General features: G+C 36.7%; 1 protein-coding gene across 7 annotated transcripts in view; it reads left to right on the top strand.

The window, feature by feature from the left end:
* LOC150085649 (cilia- and flagella-associated protein 206) overlaps positions 1–15,618 on the top strand; it is a 465,016-nt gene that overhangs the window by 330,927 nt on the left and 118,471 nt on the right. For all 7 annotated transcript variants that reach the window (XM_090373411.1, XM_090373412.1, XM_090373415.1 and 4 more), the window contains one exon: positions 11,328–11,561. In XM_090373411.1, coding sequence (XP_090229537.1) covers positions 11,328–11,561 — 234 coding nt within the window. The remainder of the gene's footprint in view (positions 1–11,327; positions 11,562–15,618) is intronic.

The following is a 15,618-nucleotide window of genomic DNA, read 5'->3' as shown; positions in this document are numbered from 1 at the left end:
GATGGAATCTATCCAGTTATATTAAAGGAGGCAGCAAAGGAAGTAAGCAAACCCTTAGCCATAATTATTATAGCTTCCTTGGACTCAGGGGAGGTACCCATGGACTGGAGATGTGCAAATGTAACCCCAATTCACAAAGGAGAATCAAAGGGTGACACAAGTAATTATAGACCTGTTAGTTTAACCTGTTCCAGGGAAATTAATGGAGGCACTGGTTAAAGAAGCACTGCAGGATCATCTAGACAAGACTTCAGTTATAGCTCGGACACAGCATGGGTTTGTTAAGGGGAAATCTTGTCTGACTAATTTTATTGGATACTATGAGGTAGTCACAAAGGAATTGGATGCAAAGAATAACTTTGATATCATATATTTGGATCTTAGAAAGGCCTTTGATACTGTTGCACATGGAAGGCTGCTGTACAAATTGGAGCAGTGTGGCACTGGAGGCGAATTGCTGCTATGGATAAAGGGATGGTTGAGTGGGAGAAGACAGAGAGTGGTAATCAGTGGACACTGCTCTTCGTGGACTAATGTTATTAGTGGAGTCCCTCAGGGTTCAGTGTTGGGTCCATTGTTGTTTTCGTATTTATAAATAATATTGATGATGGTATATCAAGCTTAACATCCAAGTTTGCAGATGATATCAAGGTTGGCAGGGTTGTTAAGGATACTAATGACAGTACGCTGCTGCAACAGGATCTAGAAAAGTTGAGCAGATGGGCTGAGAGGTGGCAAATGAAGTTTAACATTGACAAATGTAAAGTACTACATATGGGAAGCAGTAACCCCAGAGTAATGTATCAAATCTGTGGTACTACACTGACAGTGATAGAGAATGAAAAGGACCCGGAGGTAATGGTGCAGGCAGATATGAAGTTTTCTGAGCAGTGCAGATGGTCTGCAAGAATAGCTCATGGTGTCTTGTCAATGATATACAGGAATTTTTCTAGCTGGGATAAGGAGGTGATTATCCCCTTGTATAAAGCAATGGTCAGGCCACACCTTGAATACTGTATACAGGTCTGGAGGCCTCATTTTAAAAAGATGTAGAGCTGTTGGAACAAGTACAAAGGAGGGCAACGAGGTTAGTGAATGGAACAAAGGGTTGCTCTTACAAAGAAAGGTTTAAGTTTTGCAAATTACATTGTCTGGAGTCTAGGCACCTGCAAGATGATCTGATTGAGGTGTATAAAGCCTTGAATGGTTTGAGCATGCTCAATGCTTATGGGATTCTTCCTCCTGCTCAGAATAATTGCCTGAGAGGGCATAAATTCAAATTGAGGAAAGACAGATGTAGGATAGACGTGTGTAAGTTTGCCTTTAACCAGTGAGTAGTTGGTTGGTGGAACAGACTTCCATCCTTTGTTGTGGAAGTTGATAGCCTAAATAAATTTAAGGCTGAGCTGGACAGGTATTTGGAATGAATGGAGGAGTGAAATGGGAGCGGTTATTTTTTTTGGCTGATGCTGCATAAGCTTGCTTTCTTGCATCATATGCCTCTAGTAATGCTAATGTCAAGGAAAGAGCGTGTATATATTCACAACAAGGGACACAGTTGCACCTTTTCAATGTAAACTTGAATTTTGGGAGAGGTGTATTTCAAAGGTGTATAGAAAAAAGGCAGTATGAATGCTTTCCAATTCTGAATGACTTTTTGATAGAAACAGAATCTAGCCTGGAAGAAACTGTTTATAGTAGTGTCATCCAACGTTTAAATGGTTTGTAACAGGCATTTCAGAAATACTTTCTGTCTTCTACTGATGATGATACCTAGATCCAAAATCTATTTTGTATTTCAGAGAAACTGGATGACATGTCTTTGAAAAATTACGAGTGTTTGATAGATATTACATCTAATACTAGCTTGAAACAGAAATTCAGTGAGTTACCTCTAGTTGAATTCTGGTTTAGTCTTCTTCAAGAATATCCACAAGTGTCTAAATATGCAGTGCTCAAACTTCTTCCATTTCCCACAACATTGAGGGGACTCGAACTCGGGTCTTTTCACCCAGTGCGTGTACTTGATTGAGGTATATGAATTTCATAGAAACTAAACACAATGGTCAACTCTAACATGAAGGTATAATTTTTTTTTCTTGAGCAAATACTATACATGGGAGTAGATTTAAATTAAGAAGAATGATTGGAGACTAGATGTTAGAAACCTTTTACAAGAGTATCATTGGCTTCCAGAATAAACTCCCAACTAAATATATTTAACTGACAGACATGTAAATATATATGGTTTGATAAATGCTTAATTAATGGTTTAATTAATTAATAAATGGTTTGATAAATGCAAAATTAAATGAATTAAGTTACACAGATTACATTTAATAATTGTTTTTGTTCCTGTCTTCTTCAAGACAGAGAGTGGTACATATCCAATGCTACATATGCTTCACTTTCTTATGTCATTAATATTAACTAAGGGACTCACATCTGGTGAGTATGGGCTTGGCAAACCCAGGGTTCTGAGCTTGATATCATCATTCTTCTCTTTCTTGGTGATTCCCTTCTATTTCTGACTCTCTCTCTCTCTCTCTCTCTCTCTCTCTCTCTCAGGGTAATCATCATATGTCAAGCTATTCCCAACTGGCCACCTGGGCTGAGCCCATATGCCAATATTTTCATAACTGTTTTATTTGTTAATAACCTTGATTAATCAATCTTTAACAAAACAACCAACAATTACAAAAGTCTAACTTGACTTATGACATAAATCAAAAGACAGCACAACCTTTAGCCTCGCATTGAAGACGGCATCTCCGCCCCCACCACGAGGAGGTAGGTTGCCCTATCTAGTGAAACATAGTCTGGTACCTGCCAGACTAAATAATAATAACAATTGATCTTTCAAAAATACATAATAACAAAATTGATCATACAATACTGGACAAACTCACACCGGTCCAGTCCCTGCAACCCCAACACTGACGTTACTATGACCGACGACCCCCAGTCACCACCAGGAGAAGTCTACCCACAATTACTGAAAGGGGGATACCTCCACATGATAGCTACTAATCTTGTTCAGTTCTTCTCTTTAAGGTGTCAACAGCCTTCAAGTATTCTGGACAAGTTCGATCATTAGCACCATGCGCAGAAGGCACCTTTCTCCTCCAGCAATTTACACATTTTGAAGCATCCGCTCTTTGTGTACCATACTTTCAAGTCTTGTACACAAAGCATCCGCTCTTTGTGTACAAGACTTGAAAGTATGACCACTCCCGGCACAGTGACTACAGAACTCGCCCGCATCACAGTACCGGGCCACATGGCCATACGCCATACATTTATTACATTGCGTCGGGGTCCACAACTCCCGAACACGGTGTGAGCTCCAATTCAAAAACACTCTTGAATATTTTAACAAGTATCTCCTTACACGTGGGGAAACCTCCACCACTACATTATACCCTGGAGAATTCCTTGCCTTATTTTTTGCCAGTATCTTTATCTCCGAAAGAATTTGGTCTTTATTGACGAATCCGTCAAACAAATTCCTTTCCCACAATTCATTTTTTAAGAACTCTCGATCTACATCTGAATCAACATCAAAAATAACTAATCTTGGCAATCGACGAAGGGGCCTTTCAACCTCCATCCCAAGCTTTTGTACCTCCGTACACTCTTCAATTTTCTTGACATCAACTTCAGAAGCAGCTTCGATCATAACCCTTTTATTTCTTATAGGTCGAACCGATACTATCTTGACGCCAGTTAAGACAGGGGCAACTCATCCCATCAACTCACTCTTAACTTGGTCACTAGTACTATATTTGTCCGCCTTTGCCTTCACTATAATCATTTTATTCTTGGACTTTACCTCACTGGAACTGACAGCCTCTGCATGTGATCTTTGATCAACCACTTCTTTTTCTTTCTGTTCCATCAAAGTGCTCAACTTAGTCTCCAGGAGCACATTCCGAACAGTCAAAGACTGCACCATCTTATCCCCATTACTATATCCAGATCGTGTGCACTTGGCTTATTTAAAGCCGATACAAAAAGCCGTAATTTAACTCTGTAGAAATCCAATTCCTTCAAGGCGGTAGGTTCCAAGATACACTGTGTCTTTTTCGAAGATTTCTTCTCCGAAACTAAAAGTGTCTTCTCTCTTGGACTCTTCCCAACTGGAATTCTTTTCTTTACAGGTGGTCTACTCAAGACCTCTCCTGATTCTTCTTTGCCTGAAGACTCCGAGTTCTCCTCCGAAGATTCTTCTGATTCTGACTCTTCCACTGGAGGGACCACGATCTTGTTTCTAGTCCTTGGCATAATGATAACCCACAAAATTTTGATTACACGAAATTACAACAAGAACCAGTCCTAAATAGGCTCTATCTGCCAGCTGAGGGAACAATCACCTCAGCTGCCCAACCAGACCACTTGGAGGAAGAGCCTCTTCAAACAATTTGTTGTTCAGGGATCCAAACAAACAGCCACACTATCACAAGACCAATCAAGTCACTATGATAAAGATTTGACCAACTAATCAACAAATCATTTGGCACCTGGGCCTCTCTCAGGGTAATGTGGGAATTTTTTTTTTTTGGCTGGTGTAGCATAAGCCTCAGCCTTCCTTGCACCATATGGCTAATAATAATAATGTCAGCCAGCGTAGTTTTGTACACATGATCTTTAACATAACCCCATAGAAAAAATCACAGGGTGTGATATCTGGTGATCTAGGCAGGCAAGGTATGGGACCACCACACTCAATGCATCAGTTTGAGAATTTCTCATTGAGAAACTCATGCAAAATCAAGCCCCAGTGTGACAGGGCACCATCTTGCTGGAACAATAAACCAGGTTGCAGTTTTTCTAGCTGTGGATAGCCAAAGTTTTCCAGTATTGGTAGATTTTAGAGTTGACCATTGATTTGACAAAGAAAAAGGATCCAATCACACGTTCATGAAACAGGCTACACCACACATTAACTTTGGGGCTGTCTCTAATGTGCTCTGTCATGACAATACTAGTATTCAGTGAAACTTTGAAAGATTTTCTATAAGATGCAACATTCAGTATTGTTCTGCGACTGCTGATAAAAAATTTATTTACGATCAAAGTTGTAAGGATAATTCTCATACACCCTGTGTATCAAAATTATCCATCTAATGCCATCTATGTGATTCAAACTTTAGAGCTGTTTATTTACCACAATTAAAAATTTAGAATTCCCTTACCACTCACTCTATAATACTATAGCAATGGCTGCAAGATTCAAACATTACAAAGGTTCTACGTATATTAAGTAGTAACCTACAAAATCTCTAGTTAAATTAAAAATAAACTAACAAGTGTGACTAGGACTATAAAGCTACTTATAGAATACAGCTTAACCCTATAATGCCTGAATTTTTATTTTAAGAGAAATTTTTTTTTTCCATTTTTATTCTTTATTTCCGTGGTTATTAACATATAAAAACTAAAATACATTTAAAAAATGTCAAATTTACAATTTTTTTCATATGTTACTAAATTGTCACATTTGTCCTTGGATTCATAATACATGCATATAGAAAAATTAAATGCACCTTCATTTCTATATTATTTTTCATCTTATTTCATTGATTTTTTTAATAAAAAAAAAACAACAGACTGAAAAATTAATTTATTTACAAATAATTATAATGTAATACAAAATATAATTATTATTTATAATTATATTGTATGAAATTCAACAAAGATGGACTTTGCACTTGCTGCAGAAAAATACTGAGGCACTCTTGCAATTAACATTTTTACATCTGATTTTGTCTGTAACCTCAGGATAGTGGTGAAGACCATCCAAGTGGATATCTGCTCCAGGGATACTTTTGGTGGCGGGACCTCTTCTTTTTTTTTTAAAAAAATTCCACATCAGTAGAGCTAGCAGAAGGTCGACCTCTTTTTGTTGGCTTATTACTTTTTCTTTCAAGAATATTGTATGGGCTTCAGCAATGCTCGTTTTGAATTCCTGCAGATTAACAATGTTCTTTTTTGGTACCTGTAGATTCTCACAATCTCTACGGTAAGTAACCAAGAGTTCACAACAGTCACGTCTATAAAGTGAAAAAATAGTTTTTGTTGTGGTTTCTGTATTGTGCAATCAGTGAATCTATCAAATCAACACCACCCATAAACTGATTATAGGTTTTCACCTTAGCTGGCAAGAGATTGCGATGCTTTGTTTTGTCTTTTTGTCATATTTTTTACAGTTATTCATTGGTTCTGCCAATGCAAAAGTTGACATTAGATTTACAACTCTATTATCTACCCATACTTCAGTATCTTTAACTAGAGCAGTCACTTCTTGATGGGATCCTTTTCCTCTTTTCATCAAATTTTTGTCGTTGATTAGTGGGATGCCAGGCAAACGATTTATTCTTACGGTACCTAAGCTATATATTTTTTTCTTTGCTAAATTAACCATCAACAGAAATGAAGTAAACCAGTTGCCATAATATAATAAATGATTCAGTCCCACAGGAATTGATTGGGCCAATTTCAGTACCACATTTGAACTAGCTCCCAAGTCGGGTTCACCTGATACCAGTTCAATTTTTTCTGAATATATGAAAAAGTCATATATGATGCCTTTTTCATCACAAAGAACAAACAATTTGTATCCTCACTTATGATCTTTGCTGAGAACATACTGTTTTATGCCGGATCTGCCTTTGAATGGAACTATTTGTTCATCCATACATAGCATTTGGGACATTGGAATTTCCAAAACTTTTTTTGTAAATGATCTATCGAAGGCTGGACCTTGAATAATTTATCAGTTTTCTCATTAGGTAAGGATATTTGTGTATTGTCATTGAAGTGAATCTTGGACTTTATATCTTCCCATCTATCTCTACTCATCACTTCTGAGACAATAAGACAGTTTAGTTTGCCTTTCCAATACAAACATGAATTTGAGAGCTTCATCATAGACATCATAAGCAGTGTACCTAAAAATTGCTCAAGCTCCTGACTACTCAGTACAAGACTCTTATTTGGATTTTGCTGAATTGCATATAGATTTGATTAGTCCACAATATGAGCAATAATATCTTCCGAGAAAAAATGTCTAAAATATTCAACAGCGTTTCATACCCCAGAAGGTTCTATTTGTCCTAACCACTCATGTGTAGGTCTAGCTATGCCCTCTGCTAAAATGTGTCACCAGAGAGGAATTTCCCTTCGATTTCTTGATGTAGATGATTTTGAACTTGTAGGTGTTGGAACTGCTGCTTCACTAGTTTCTTCACCTTCAAGAACTGAAGTTTGTAGCTCCTCTCCATTCGCACTGTCATTACTAACCACGAGATCTTCTAATTCATCTAAATCAGAATCATCAAGTATACTCACTTCCTGTAATACTGGAAAAATAAATATTGTTATGAAAATAGCTTGACTATCAATATAATAAAAATTTTACACTGTAACATGTCAAAATTATCAGAATAAATATGTATTATAATTACCAATTTCATCCAAATTAGCATCTGGTCCCTTGGCTGAGTCTGTACTGCTTTCATCTAACCCATAAGTCTGCCGTTTTCTGTAAAACATAGCACAATCCATGATGTGTGGATTTGTCTTAGTACGTTCAAAAGACGAATGTGATGACTTCGTTATGTATAGAATATGTGGAAATACACAAAAAAATATAATGTTTTTCAAAGAATATTACGTCCTCACTATGGAAATCTATTTTGTGGATATATACAAGAAATATCAACACTACAATTTCACAAGATTAATAGTTATCATAAAAAATACTAAGCACCAAATTACCACTTAACCTCAAATGCACAATCTGTAAAACACATGCTATTAGTCAGCTACTTGCCACTAAAATGTCTGACTACATTTACCGGTCTGCATTTGTACTAGTAAAGGTGACGATTTCGTTGATATCGATGGAGGCTCCATAAAATTACTATTTTCTGTATCAGATATGTTATAACCAAACATTATGAAAACGTCACACTCAGCATTATAGGGTTAACATGAAAATTAAGTCAATAAAATAACAAAATTTTTCAAAAACTTTTTCAATCAATCAGTTTACATATAATCTTATTTACTGCCTGACATTAGATTTCACACTGCAGGCCTGAAAGAATTCTGTTAATGTTATTAATGCTGATAATAAAGTAAAATCATAGAACTGAATATCATCAATTGTTAGAATTCTTTTGATTCACTTCTATAATCAAATTCTGCATATTGCTATGAGACTATTCCAATCCGTAGAAACCAGATTGATAGCTATGAATCTGGTTTCTAAGGATTGGAATAGTCTCATAACAACATTCCAGAGGAATACCAAGTGTAAATGATGATTTCTTTTCCTGTTTAACTTTTATTCTTAAAACCAAGGAATATAAGCAATGCTAAAGTATAAAAAAATATATCACCCCCCACACACACTTTTCCTACAGGCACTTAACATATTTTGCTGCATTGACACATATAAGTGTTCACTGGTACTTTAAGTACTGTGCTGTAATGCTTATGAGTGTTATGACATAGTACCCAATATGCTATATCACAAATGAGCATAGCACTCAATGTGCAGTATCATAGGAGCATAGCACTCAACATGCAGTATCACATATGAACCTTATGGCATTGCATCCAACGTGCTGTGTCGCATATAGGTAGTATTTTATGCAGTCAGTATACAATTGGCAAAAAATAAAGGCACATGAAATGAAGTGCTCAATTCTGTCGGCAAACCAATTGAATTATGGGCTCTTCAAATAGGCCTCTGGGGTTGGGTATACTCATACTATAATTTTTAGTGTTTTTTTGGTGTTTTCCACCAACCATGGAATAAAACGAAAGACGAAAAACCCAAATTTTTAAAATATTTAATATTTACAATAAATGATTTACAAACAAAATATTACTGATAGTAATTTTAAAATAAAATAAAACAACTGTGATATACAGGATAATAATAAAATGCCGAATTTAAAATGCAATAAAATATACTGGGTTAAAAGCGCTAAAATACTAACTGAAGCTTTCAAAGGCTTCTGCCTTCTTTCTCAACAGTGTAATTTCTGTTCTGCGGTGCATCATTAAATACCAGCAGGTTCACGGTGCATCTCACGTGAACGTGTACTGTTCCCGTCAGAACCGGAAGTGGCTCGGGAGCGTTTCAGGCAAAAACGTTCATCCCCTCCAAGGATTACCGCCTCAAAGAGGGGATGAATGCGTGTGCCCCTATCTCTATTTATATTTTTCTCAGTAGAACTAATTCGCAAGCTCTCGAGCCACTTGCGGTCCCAAAATCTATGCGCCCGATCAGTGATGACCGCTTCATCTGGGGAGATTTGATGTTGCTTCTCCCAGAAATGTTCAGCTACGGCGGATTTGCCATAGTCTGCATTTCTTATCGCATTTGTATGCTCCCCCAGACAATCTTTGAGACGCCGTTTTGTTTCTCCCACATAACACTCCCCACATTCCGGGCATTTAATACTGTATACGACCCCACTTATATTTTCATTTAAGACAGGGTCCTTCACCTGTGACACGATTGTGTGCAGCTTCCTGCCTGGGAGCTGCACACAACGTGTCTGGTAATTCCTTAATACGCGAGCTAAACGCTCGGATAAACCCGGATAGTAGGGAATGTATGCGGTGGCTATTGGCGTGAAGGACTCACTTCTACTCTGCCCTCCACTAATGTATTTCTCTATGATCCTCCGGGGGTAGCCACACTTCAAAAGATCCGCCGTAACACGTTCATACTCCAAGTTTCTATCCTCTGAGGTACTACAATGGGATTTTGCCCTATCCACTAATGCTCTTACTACACTGTTCCTGTGATAATTAGTCTGCGCTGAGTTGTAGTGTGAATATTGTCCCCTGCACATAGATTTTCTAAATCTATGTGCAGGGGCCAATATCCCCAATATCCCCCTTCATCTGGGGAGATGACCGCTTCATCTCCCCAGATGAAGCGGTCATCACTGATCGGGCGCATAGATTTTGGGACCGCAAGTGGCTCGAGAGCTTGCGAATTAGTTCTACTGAGAAAAATATAAATAGAGATAGGGGCACACGCATTCATCCCCTCTTTGAGGCGGTAATCCTTGGAGGGGATGAACGTTTTTGCCTGAAACGCTCCCGAGCCACTTCCGGTTCTGACGGGAACAGTACACGTTCACGTGAGATGCACCGTGAACCTGCTGGTATTTAATGATGCACCGCAGAACAGAAATTACACTGTTGAGAAAGAAGGCAGAAGCCTTTGAAAGCTTCAGTTAGTATTTTAGCGCTTTTAACCCAGTATATTTTATTGCATTTTAAATTCGGCATTTTATTATTATCCTGTATATCACAGTTGTTTTATTTTATTTTAAAATTACTATCAATAATATTTTGTTTGTAAATCATTTATTGTAAATATTAAATATTTTAAAAATTTGGGTTTTTCGTCTTTCGTTTTATTCCATGGTTGGTGGAAAACACTAAAAATTATAGTATGAATTATGGGCTATTAGCATCAATGATTCATATTTGTTTATGGGTTTGTACACATTTTTTGTTATAATTATTTTATTTATTTTGCTTGTTTTGAGATTAATTTTTACTTAGAATAAATTTTTGATTAAATTCTGAGTTTTGTTCTGATTTACAGCTCAGCCAAAGAGTAATTTTTCACTTTTAGCTATGAATTCCAGACTTTTCCTTTTTTAGCCATTATTTACGAATTTTTGGAATGTTGAGAAATAACAACAATATTCCAAAAATTATAGCACACTAAATGCACTCCCTCAAATACAGATGACAATAATTGTGTTTGTGGATTTGCTGTTTCCAGACATCTTCAAGAACATAACTTCCATGAAAGGAAGTTCCGATTGTATCCTGCTATTTGAATAAATTTTTAACATGAATATTCTAAATTTGAGGCTACTGTGCTCTATAATTTTCAGAAATATTGACTATATTTATAGTATATTCTATTGTTTTTGCTGTATGTCATTAAGTTATCATATTAGTTATCATATTAGTTATCATGGATTATCATCCATGTATTTATCTCCATCTATTTATCTCCATCTAATTTTTTTTATTCTGTATGAATCGATATTGATACTGAAGTTATCAAAATAGATTTAATATATAAAAAAATATAACTTGTTTCATTTCTACTGAAGTGAAGGTGTTTTGATGATGCCCTATGGAATTTTAGTGATCCTTATATGCAAAAAAGTTGTAACCATCATTTAGACTGTTATAAATAGCTTAGCTAGAAATAACTATATTTTCAATTAATAAATAACCAAGTATTTTTGAGACTTAAATTCATCTTTTCTTAGGGATTTTGTCCTTGGGCCCTAATCGAGGGTGAAGGTGTCCTCCTTCCAGCCAAAAGAAATTTAGGAATTGTGTTTTATCAAGGTTCTTGTTATGGTTTTAGCAGCAAAAGTGGGGAGGAGGAATTTCTAAAGAAACCACATAGATTTATAGAAGGGGTGGCAGAGGTAGCTAAAAAACATCCAGAATTAATCTTACTGCTCCAGTTGCAGGACATATTTCACTTGCCCACATGGGTAAGCAATTGCAATTATTATTTTTTTTTGTTATCTCTTTTTACTTTCTTTTTTTATTTTAAAATCAAATAGTGAAAAAAAAAATGTAGATATAGCTTCTTACTTAGCAATATAGTCCCCCCTCCTGTCTACCTCTTGGTAATTCTGTTGAGTAAGCTAAGTATCTCTTATTATCACTGTGTGAATCTAATAGTGTAATCTTGCTTGGTATGCTTATTTATACCTTTGAGCCAGATGGCCAATAAACTAATATTTATTTATATTTTTTGATATATATATAAAGTAACAATTTGATAATATGAACCAGAGCTATAATGCTCAATACATTCTACATTGATATCAATTATTTGTAAAAGAATAAGAGAAGTTTACCTCAATATGATACGTAGAGCACTTCCGTATGATACTCTCCAGAAATTAAAACAAAAACAATTAAAAATCTAATTGTAAGATTAGATAAAATGTAATATGTAATTTTTTCCATTTTTAATTGTTTCATTTTAATTTCTGGAGAGTATCATACGGAAGTGTTCTTCTACGTGTCACACTGAGGTAAACTTCTCCTATTCTTTTACAAATGAAGTAACACTATACATTATTGTTAGTAAAGTGAGACTCAACTTTAAAAGCTTTCCTTATTCTAATCATTCTGGCTGGACATTTGAAAAATTCTGATTTTATCTGTAATTCTTAGGGCTGATTAAGAAAACATTTTAATTGAACTTTTGGTGATATGCAAAGTTCGTAGACATCTGTAAATGTGCACACACACACACATAGTTATCCTTTAATTTAACCATACCCTGCAGTGGTGGTGTACCATTTGTTATAAACACAATGGCACTATCCCTGACAAGGGCAAATTTTCTTTTTAATTTCTTTAAAAAGTTTTTTTTTTTTTTTTGTATTCTGCTTGGTTGCTCCATGAAGCATGCAAAATATGAATGTTATGCATATTACTAACTAGGTCTTCCAAGTTAATATTTTTTCATGTTTATTATTCAAATACAATAACATATTTCAAAAATACATCGTTTATGACCACTAAATCCTTTTTATAGTTTTTTTTTTTTTTTTATGTAAACCCCAAACACAAGAGGTATTAGCATTAGTAGAGGCATATGATGCAAGAAAGCAAGCTTATTTAACATCACCCAAAAAAAAAAAAAAAAACCCACTTCCACTTCACCCCTCTCTTCATTCGAAATACCTGTCCAGTTCAGCTTTAAATTTATTTAGATTATCAACTTCCACGACAAGGGATGGAAGTCTGTTCCACCAACCAACTACACGCTGGCTAAAGGCAAATTTCCGTACGTCTATCCTACATCTGTCGTTCCTCAATTTGAATTTATGCCTTCTCAGGTGATTATTCTGAGCAAGAGGAAGAATCCCATCAGCATTGAGCATGCTAAAACCATTCAACGCTTTATACACCTCTATCAGATCACCTCGTTGGTGCCTAGTCTCCAGACACTGTAACTTGCAAAACTTAAGCCTTTCTTCGTAAGAGCACCTCATTGTTCCATTCACTAATCTTGTTGCCCTTCTCTGTACTCATTCCACCAGCTCTACATCCTTCTTGAAATGAGGCCTCCAGACCTGTATACGGTACTCTAGGTGTGGCCTGGCCATTTCCTAATACAAGGGAATAATCACCTCCTTATCCCTGCTAGAAAAATTCCTGAATATCATTGACAATACACCATGAGCTACACTTGTAGCCCGTCTGCACTGCTCAGAGAACTTCATATCTGCCTGCACAATTACCCCCATGTCCTTTTCATTCTCTACCACTGTCAGCATAGTACCACAGAGTTGATACATTGCTCTGGGATTGCTGTTTCCCATATGTAGTACTTTACATTTGTCAATGTTAAACTTCATTTGCCACCTCTCAGCCCATCTGCTCAACCTTCCCAGATCCTGTTGCAGCAGGGCATAGTGTCCATGACAACCTTGCCAACCTTTCTATTGTCTGCAAACTTGGACATTAAGCTTGATATACCATCATCAATATCATTTATAAATACAGAAAACAATAATGGACCCAGTACTGAACTCTGAGGGACTCCACTAATAACATTAGTCCACGATGAGCAGTGTCCATTGATTACCACTCTCTGTCTTCTCCCCCTCAACCACCCCTTTATCCATAGCAGCAATTTGCCTCCAATGCCACTCTGCTCCAATTTGTGCAGCAGTCTTCCATGTGCAACAGTATCAAAAGATTTTCCAAGATCCAAGTATATAATATCAAAGTTATTCCCTGCATCTAGTTCTTTTGTGGCTGCATCATAGAATCCAATCAAATTGGTCAGGCAAGACTTCCCCTTAACAAAACCATGCTGTGTCCGAGCTATAACTGAAGTGTTGTGTAGATGATCCTGCAGTGCTTCTTTAACCAGTGCCTCCATTAATTTTCCTGGAACAGAAGTTAAACTCACAGGTCTATAATTACTTGTGTCAGCCTTTGATCCTCCTTTGTGAATTGGGGTCAAATTTGCAAATCTCCAGTCTGTGGGTACCTTCCCTCAGTCCAAGGAAGCTCTCATATAATTATGGCTAAGGGTTTGCTTACTTCCTTTGCTGCCTCCTTTAATATAACTGGATGGATCCCATCCACCCCAGGTGCCTTTCTTGTGTTTATCTTCAACAATTTCCCCTCCACTTTACTCTCAGAGATTACAAGATTCTCTAGCTTACTGCCAGAGTTTAATACACCTCTGGCATTCTCCTCGCTGAATAACTCCTCATGTCGATGCAAAATACTCAATTAGTTTCTTACCTACCTGAGCAGGATCATCAACGATTGACCCATCAATATAAAGTGGACCAATCTGATTCATCCCCTTCCTTCAGCCGACCTGGCTAGCCAGGTGGGTAAAGTGCCTGCCTGGCAACCCAAAGGTCGCGGGTTCGATTCCCGCCTCGGGCTTGGATCAAAGTACTGCAAAAACCTTGGGAGGTGCACTATGGCCACAAAAGCCGATGCGCCAACAACTACCAAACCAAAAAAAAAAAAAAAAAAAAATCCCCTTCCTTCTAGAGTTTACATAAGTAAAGAACTCTTTGCTGTTTTTCTTTGCATCCCTTGTGAAAGATTTCTCGTAATCTGCCTTCGCCTACCTAACCTCCTTTATAACTTTGTTACAATCAACTTGTATCTATCAGGCTTCTGTGTCATGTGTTAATTTGTATTTAAAAATAACTAAATGCCCAAGGCATAATACGTTAAGAGTTAGGAGTTTATTATCTATATAATATCGGTGTATAGATACACCGATATTACACCTTACGAATACACCTTAAGAAACTACGAAGTAGTTGTTGTAGGCATGATTTGCTCTGTTTCTCATATTGTGCTCTGCCATCACGACGAGTTGCCATGATATTGCACTACCTCGAATAAGTAACGCTTCACTAATAGAGAAGACTATTGTTACTATTTTTACTATTGTTATGGGTGGTGGTACTCACCGAGAATAAGTAACAATAGTCTTCTCTATTAGTGAAGCGTTACTTATTCAAGGTAGTGCAATATCATGGCAACTCGTCGTGAAGGCAGAGCACAATATGAAAAACAGAGAAAATGATGCCTACAACAACTACTTCGTAGTTTCTTAAGAGTTGTCTATGGTGTATCTATACACCGATATTATATAGTTAATTTGAATGTATCCCATGCATTTTTCTTCTCTGCCATATGTCTCATTAGTTCATCTGACATCCATTTAGGCCTAAACCTTGAACAATATTTCTTAGTTGGTATGTAAAGCCTAGTAGCTTCCAAGATAAGTTCTTTGAATGCTTCCCATTTTGAATTTGCTGTTGGTAACATCATCAGTTGGACCCAATGTATATAATTTAAATACTGTCTCAGACCACAGTAGTCACCTTTACGAAAGCAATAACCCTTCCCTTTACCCCTAATGGTAGTTACCTCTTTGAGTAAATCCCACTTCAGCACACTGTGATCACTGCCACCTAGTCCTTTATCGGCAGATTCTTAATGCATGAAGAATCACTACTGATAATCAAATCAAAAGTATTACTC

This window comes from Mastigoproctus giganteus, chromosome 5 (assembly GCF_048544385.1).
Source record: "Mastigoproctus giganteus isolate SK-2022 chromosome 5, ASM4854438v1, whole genome shotgun sequence".
NCBI classification, from domain to species: domain Eukaryota; kingdom Metazoa; phylum Arthropoda; class Arachnida; order Uropygi; family Thelyphonidae; genus Mastigoproctus; species Mastigoproctus giganteus.
Note: the sequence above shows the minus strand (reverse complement) of the source record. Positions and strands in the feature narration are given on the sequence as shown.